This window comes from Olea europaea, unplaced genomic scaffold (assembly GCF_002742605.1).
Source record: "Olea europaea var. sylvestris unplaced genomic scaffold, O_europaea_v1 scaffold2638, whole genome shotgun sequence".
Classification (NCBI taxonomy): domain Eukaryota; kingdom Viridiplantae; phylum Streptophyta; class Magnoliopsida; order Lamiales; family Oleaceae; genus Olea; species Olea europaea.
In genome coordinates, this window is record NW_019244727.1 from 98,849 (window position 1) to 107,001 (window position 8,153).

Genomic DNA, 8,153 nt, shown 5'->3' on the forward strand with positions numbered 1-8,153 from the left:
AGCTTAAAAATCAATTGTCCTTTATAAACATCAATTAGAACTCTACCGGTGATCAAGAACGGTATGCCCAATATAATTGGAATATCTTTGTCTTCCTCCATATCCAAAATGAGAAAATCAGTAGGGAAAATAAAATTTTCCACTTTGATAAGCACATCTTCGATTATCCCTCGTGGATGTGTCAAGGATCCGTCAGCTAACTACAATGTCACAGTGGTAGCCTTGGCCACTCCCAATCCAAGTTTTCTGAAAACAGACAAAGGCATTAAATTCATACTTATACCAAGGTTACATAGAGCTTTATCAAAATACACTTCACCAATAGTGCAAGGGACAGTAAAACTCCTGGATCTGTCAATTTTGAATGAATTACACAAATGATCACTGAACTTTGCAAAAAGTTTTCAAAGGGTCATTGAACTTTAAAAATCACCTAAATGGTCACTGAACTTTGTAAAAGATTTCTACGTGATCACTGAACTTTGCAAACGATTTCCATGAGGTCACTGAAATTTGCAAAAGTTTCCCAGGGGTCACTGAATTCAGTGATTCAATGATCTCTGGGAAACCTTTTGCAAAATTCAGTGATCATTTAGGTGATTTTTAAAATTCGGTGATCTCCTAGAAACTTTTTGCAAAGTTCAGTGACCATTTAATTGATTTTTAAAGTTCAGTGACCCCTTGGAAACCTTTTACAAAGTTTACTGACCATTTGGACAATTCACTCTTCAATTTTGGTAGGAGTTTCTTTTGAATTCTCATGCTGCATTCTTCAGTTAGCATTATTGTCTCATGTCCCCGTACCTTACATTTGTCTGATAGGATGTCCTTTAGGAACTTGGTGTAACTAGGCATCTGGACTAGTGCATCACCAAATAGGATGTTTATGTAGAGCTTCTTGAAAATTTTGAGAAACTTCTTATATTGCTACTCCATTTTTTCTACTTTTTTAGCCTCTATACAAATGGAATGGGAGGTTCATAAAAGTTGACAGTGGCTATTGCTTTATCCCGTTATGTCCCTAAATCATCGGTTGGGGTAGATTTCTTTATCTACTCATCCTGCTCCACAATCTCTTTTTCTGCAAAAGGTGTTGTTTCTCTGTTTACACCCGACCTTTTGACGTGTATTTTAGGTAGCTGCACCCCATTTTGAGTTGTAATTATCTTCGTATGCTCCTTTGGTTGATTTTCGTGTTTCTTGATAAACTACCTAATGCTTTACCAATCAAATGAACTACCATCTGTCCCATTTAAGTCTCCAAATTTTTTATGGCGACATTTTGATCTTGAAAGGTAGCTTTTTCTCTTCATGAATTGATTATTGGCCTCCATGCACTAATTGGTCCTTTCATGAATTTTCCAAACATCTCCTCCAATTGAGGCTTTTTCTCTTGCTGTTGGAACTATCCTTGTGGCCTAATCTGATTTTGGTTATCCCAAGAAAAGTTAGGGTGCTTTTTCCAACTCAGGTTATATGTATCCCTAAATGAATTGTTTGGTTGGCGTTGTTCCTATTGAGCAAAATCTGCCTACTCTATTCCTTGTACTAAGATTGGACATTCCGCTATTATATGTTCAGTTCCGCTATTACATGTTCAGCTCCACGTTTTTCACAACTAACCTTCTTTGTCTGTGCTACATTAGCTAACTGTGACATATTTTCTACATTATGAAATAATAAGTCAATATTTGCAAACAAGGCAGAATACGCGTCCACTTCATAAACCCCAGGTGTCCTTTTTTGAACTGCTTGTTCTGATGTCCACATAGCTGATATAGTAGCCATTGTCTCAAATAGTTTCAGTGCTTCATCAATTGTTTTTGTGGACAACGACCCGTTGAATGAGTCAACAATGTTTTTGAAGGCTAGAAGTAATCCTGTTAGAAATATTGGACTTGGAGTCCCTTACTAATCTCATGATACGACACTTTCACAGCATGTTTTTGAACCTATTACAGGCTTCATCAAAGTTCTCTAAATCGCCTTGACAAAAAACAGATATGTCATGCTTTAACTTTGCTATCTTGGCAGGCAGAAAGAACTTGGTGCAAAATTTCTGTCTTAGATCATTCCATATAGTAATGTTGGCGATTGGTTGGGAGTTCGGCCATTCTATTGCCTTGCGCACTATGTATTGGGAACAGCCTCAATTTGATAGTATCGTCTGGGATTCTCTGATAGTTGAAGTATTGGCACATCTCCAAGAATCGCGAGACGTGTGTGTGTGGGTTTTCTTTAGCTTTGTTGTAAAACTGATGTCCATTTTGAAACAGTTGTATCACTTTGGTCTTCAACTGGAAGTTAAGCTGCCCAAACGGTGGATACACAATGCTTGATTGGCTTTTAATTATCTGCGGGTTCATGAAATCTCCTTCAAGCATGTTGCCTTCATCCACTGCCCCTTCTTCGTTGGCATCAAAGGATTGTTCTGCACATTAGCCATTCGTTGTTGTGCTTCCCAAGTTTCTATCTGCAATCGATGAAAAGTTCGCTCTATTTCTAAATTGGCTAGAATTAGGTCTCCTCAAATAGATCTCAGCATGCAAATTTGCGAGAAAAAATTTGTAGTAGCACTTAGATACTATAATAAAGCAAATAAAAAATGAAAATAAAATAAAAGAATGCCAAGATTAACGTTCAAATTAGTGCTAATGTAAATGAGATTAAACGAATGCTCAATCCCCAGCAACGGTGCTAAAAATTTATTCAAGAAATATTTTCTTTTGTTTTGAACCTGCAAGTATACGGTTCGTGACAAGTAATAAAGTGAAAATTTTGAATCCGAATATCGTCCCACAGGGATTAAGTAGTTTAATTCTTTCTAAATTTACCTTCATCGACACCAAATTGCCAAACAAGATGTATAATAACTTGACTTAACCCTAATTTTAATCCAATATGAAAATATGTATGACTCAAGTGAATTTGAATGCAAAATTGATGAAATCAATGAATATAAATCGCACTAGGATCACGAATCCCTACGCAACGTCCACTTTTAACCTTAGTTTCATAAATTGACAATACGTTGATATTTTGAAGAATCAATGCTCCTAAATCTATCCAACAATCTTTCTCGAGTAATGTTGAACCTATTCTCATATCTCACCAGCCTATATCTCTATGACGGATACAAGTATACAAGAATGCATGTAGTATCATAAGCACTTAAAGATTTACACAAGGCATAGCGGTATATCTCTATCCCCTATCGGACCCTACGATGACTTATACCATGTCGAACTTATTCCCCTTCTCTCAAATGCATGAAATAAGTCATCACATTCATATAATTACGTGCACATAATTATTGAAGCAATTGTTTGTATATAAATCATTCAAAATTCAAGAAACGTGTTTCGATGTCAAATTTGCAAAAATAAGAAATTAAAATTTACATCACGAAGTTCTCGATATCATAGTACATGAAAACCTAGCCTAACATGGAGAAAAGAACAAAATCATAATAGTTATAAGAAACGACATCACCAGTATATGAATTGGCTTGTAATCTTGTTGATACCCGCGTTGCTCTTCGTGATTGTCATGAAAAATCCTCTCCAATCTGAGTTCGTTTTCTTCTCCAGGCGTTCTGCCTCTAATTTGACAGTTTTAGGTTTTATATCTCGCATCCCAATGAAGTTTCACAAGAGTTTTAACTAAAACAATAAACTAAAGAATTTCGGTCCCCGAATGACCGATGTGACCGCATAATTAAATTAGTTTAGGCGCTTGAAATATCTGCTGGGGTGAATGCAGCCTCATGGTGTTTTTACTATGCGGTCACATAGTAGTGCAAATTTCCCGATTGTACCAATTTAGTCCCCGAATTTGATTTACTCCAATTTTGACCTCTTGTCCTCTTTTTTCTCATTCCATCAATCCATGATAACATCCAATTGGTGTTAAGCTCATTCAAGTCGTCAATTCCTTCTTCGGGTCATCTTTTGGATAATTGTGCTTTGGCCCCTAAGCTTTCATTTTTCTTCTTTTTGGCCCTTTTTCTTCATTCTCTTCCTTTGCTCATCTCGTATTATCCTCGAGTTGAAACTTAACTCTTTTGTGTTCTTGATTTGCCTTTTGGTTCAACCTTTGATTATTTACACTTTAGTCCCTGAACTTTCATTTTCTTTCATTTTGGCCATTTTTCACATCTTTTCTCTTGAATTCCGTCATATCCATCAATGTCGTCATACAAAACAAGATCTAATAGAACTAAGCTATATTTCACTGTATTTATCAGGAAATAGTCATGTTTTGTGGCTTGAGTAAGTGTGTAAAAACACACTTACCAATATTAAAAATAAATGTTGTTGCTTTGATTTCTATCTCAAGCGACAATTGTCAAAATAAATTCGTTTGCATCGAAACTTCATGAAGTATGAACGTATAGTAGAAAACACCATATAATGACATATTTAAAAATAAGCTTTCATCAACAATGTATAAGGTATTAAAATATTTTTCAAAGCCTCGTAGCTATTTGGGTTGGAAGGTAACCCAACGCAGTTTACTTAAAGTGACATATAAAATACTACAGATATCGGATCGACATGATTTTAAATTTGTTCAGTTGCTAATCCATGAGACTATCAAATCCCATTGGTTTCATACAAATATCCCAAGTAATGATTGAGTTATGAATTTTTAAAGTCAAGGACAAAAGCTAAAATTTTCAGAAAAAATCAACACTCAGTTTACTTAAAAGTGACATAAAATTTTACCGACATCGAATTGACATGATTCCAAGTTTATTCAGTAAATAACTTATTAGACTATCAAACAACACTAGTTTTGTTCAAAAATTCCAAGTAACAATTGAGTTGTGAATTTTTAAGTTCAAGGCAATATATATATATATATTGTTTCATAACCGAATTAAAAACATTAAGTCACCGACTTTTCCACAGCTCGTTGCATCTTTATCTACCACCATCCACAGCCCCCAAGACATTCAATGAACCTATAGGAAGGGAAAGAGCTTGAAACTCAATAGATATTATCGGTGCATTTCGTTATCAAATTAGAAAATTTGAACTATAGATTCAGATCGTCACATATAGATGGATTTTTGACAAAATTCAATTTCTAATAAAATTATCATAACACGTAAAGTCGGAGAATAATTATTTAAAATATAGTAGTGCTAAAGCACTGTACACAAAGGTACCAATTCATTCAAACTTTAAATGAAAAATCAAAATTTAAAAATGAAATAATCACTTGCACCTCTACCTACCTTAATTTGAAGTTTTGAAATGGATGAAATTGGACGGTGAATATTGTTCCTCGACGGTTCCCAAAGCTTTAAAATTTTGCTCCTCTCTTACGTTTTTCTTTCTTTTGAAAATCCTTTTCATTGATTTTTTTATTTTTTTTTATTTTTTGGTGAAACTTTTGTGTGTGTGTGTGTGTGTAGAAATGGGATAGAAATGATTTGGAGAAAATGAGAAGGCTAAATTCTTATTTTGTCTAAAAAAAACTAGTGGTATTATCCATACCAATTAAAGGAAATTTAAAATTGGTTAAATGGGTTAATTGTAGGTTTCATTCCTTATGTTATACGAGTGTGTGTTTTGGGATTAAATTGTAGGTTTCATTCTAATTAATGAGATATATATGTATATATTAGAAAGAATATAAATAACTTGCAGGAAATGAAAAAATCAATCCCAATTTTTGTTTTTGTTTACCAGAAACGTTTGGCAGCCATTGACTCCAAAAAGGGTCTTGAAAATGGTTAATTGCTATTTCATTTCTTTCATTATAGGTGGGGGTTTAATGTCTTAATTATTCACCATTTAATACAAACGTTTTCTCCCATATTTATATTCTTGTGTATGTGTGTGTATATACAAAATTATATTTAAATTTAAATTATTATTATCAATATTAACATTATTTTACCCATGGTCCATATAATTTATTTACTTAGCAAAATAATGAAATAACAATATTGGTCTCCAATTAGAAACTTACAAATCCTATTTTACTATTCATTTTTTAAATTTATAATTTGGTCCCTTTGAAAATAAGCAAATCTAGTTATGAAAATGTTTACTACACAAAAATAAATTTTCATTGTCAAGTCCAATCTTTGGAAAACATTATATCCCGTCCTCCTTTGTTTAAATTTTTTTTATATTTTATAGAAAATTTACATGATTGCTTGTGAACTTGCATGATATCAAAATTATTTAAGACATGTCGAACTAGTATTGGACTTTCATATCTTATGTGGGCTGAGCATCAGGTTCATTTATAAGCTAAACTCGTAATGCTAGATCATCGCATAAAAACATGAGCCTAATTTCAAAATTTTATGGGGCTTCTACAAAAGTTGCTAGGATTTATTACAACTATGGGTAAGTTACTCTTAATGCCCACATAAGGTTATATGAATTTTAAGAGTCAAATGAAGAGGGGTGTCTTTAATTGAGATTATGAAAGATAATTTCTAAATTTAGGTATTCTCAATTGAGATTTTAATAAATTTCAATTTAGATGTTCCCAATTAAGATCTTAATGAAATTCTACAAAATCCTTTAAAATTTAAATATTTTCAATAATTAGTGGATTTAGAAAGATTTTATTAATAATGGGATTTAGAAAGATTTGAATGAATTTCAGTCTTTAAAAATACAGATAATCAAATCGTTTGAAATTTCATTATATTTGATGAGATTCTTATGAAATTTGAGAAAATTTATTTAAATTCTCGAAATTCATTAGGATTTATAATCTTTTAAAATCTATCAAAATTTTAGTTGAGGATGTGCCCAGAAATTTAGGGCAATTATAATCTCACATTTTCACCTGTATCTAAATTTACCAGAGAATAAAAAGGAAAATTTTCATGTTACAGCAAAAAAATATTATCTTCTTATAAAAACAGAGCCACATAAAATAAGCTATAATTAAATTTTTTGAAAAATTATTTCCAAAGTTGAACAAGATACCTTTATCCAACAAACCCTAAGAGCGACAATACACAGCAGAGATATTGGTAAAAACAAAATTCAAATTTGCAGACGCACCTAGATTGTGACCTGCCTTCGATTCGGGTCCCAGTTTAGATTCGTCTTCGGACAAACTGGTCGAGAGAATAATGGGTCGTCAAGAAGAGAAAAGAGAAGCCAGCGTCGAGTTAAGCTGATCTGGAAGTGTAGTTCTGTACGCAAGCACTTTCTGGGCTATCTGCTCCACTTCTTCTTCGAGATTTGCAACGTTGTTGCCTTGCATTGGGTTCTGGTTCTGCGTTCGAGTAGACATTTAACCTTTTACTGAACCCTTATCCCCTCTTCTATGACTATGAATGTATCTAAGACTAAGGGGGTCTTTTTGGTGGTGACATTGATAAATTTCAAAGAGTGGTGCTACACCTACAAACAAGGATAACAAAGTTGGTTGACAAAGTATGAGTTGACAATATTTTTATCACTCATTTCAAAAACAGTTTTTGAATTTAAAACAGATTAACGGTCTAGATTTTGTCAACAAACTTTGTTAACGTACTTTGTACAAGTAGATTAATTGAATTTCAAAATAAACGATTTGCAGTGAATTATGCACTACGACTGTTGCGAGTTCCAAGTTGGATGCACGGTGAGTTGAGATTTCATTTTGATACTCATATTTTATTATTTGTAAATAAAATTTTGCAGTAGCAAAGTGTCAAATATTTAGTAGGACACAATTGACTTTTAATAATTTAATGGACAAGTTGGGATCTAATTTTTGAGTCGAGACATTTTTGTTCCCAATCACACGTTTTTAGCGTGCAGTTTTTTATTAAACACTGAAGGTCATCTTTGATTTTCATTTTTTAAAATTTATTTTTTCTCAAAATTATTTAGCCTAGATTTTGTCAACAAACTTTGTTAATGTACTTTGTACAAGTAGATTAATTGAATTTCAAAATAAACGATTTGCAGTGAATTATGCACTACGGCTGTTGCGAGTTCCAAGTTGGATGCACGGTGAGTTGAGATTTCATTTTGATACTCATATTTTATTATTTGTAAATAAAATTTTGTAGTAGCAAAGTGTCAAATATTTGCAAGATACAGCAAGATACCTTTATCCGACAAACCCTAAGAGCGACAATACACAGCAGAGATATTGGTAAAAACAAAATTCAAATTTGCAGA

At 33.0% G+C, this 8,153-nt stretch overlaps 1 protein-coding gene across 1 annotated transcript; it reads right to left on the bottom strand.

Moving 5' to 3' along the window:
* Positions 1-200: 200 nt before the first annotated feature.
* Positions 201-855, bottom strand: LOC111383240. The gene is made up of 3 exons (XM_023007321.1): positions 726-855; positions 491-569; positions 201-351 (listed from the first exon to the last, which is right to left on the bottom strand). The coding sequence occupies exons 1-3, from the start codon at positions 853-855 to the stop codon at positions 201-203; spliced, it is 360 nt and encodes a 119-aa protein (XP_022863089.1).
* Between the last annotated feature and the right edge of the window lie 7,298 nt (positions 856-8,153).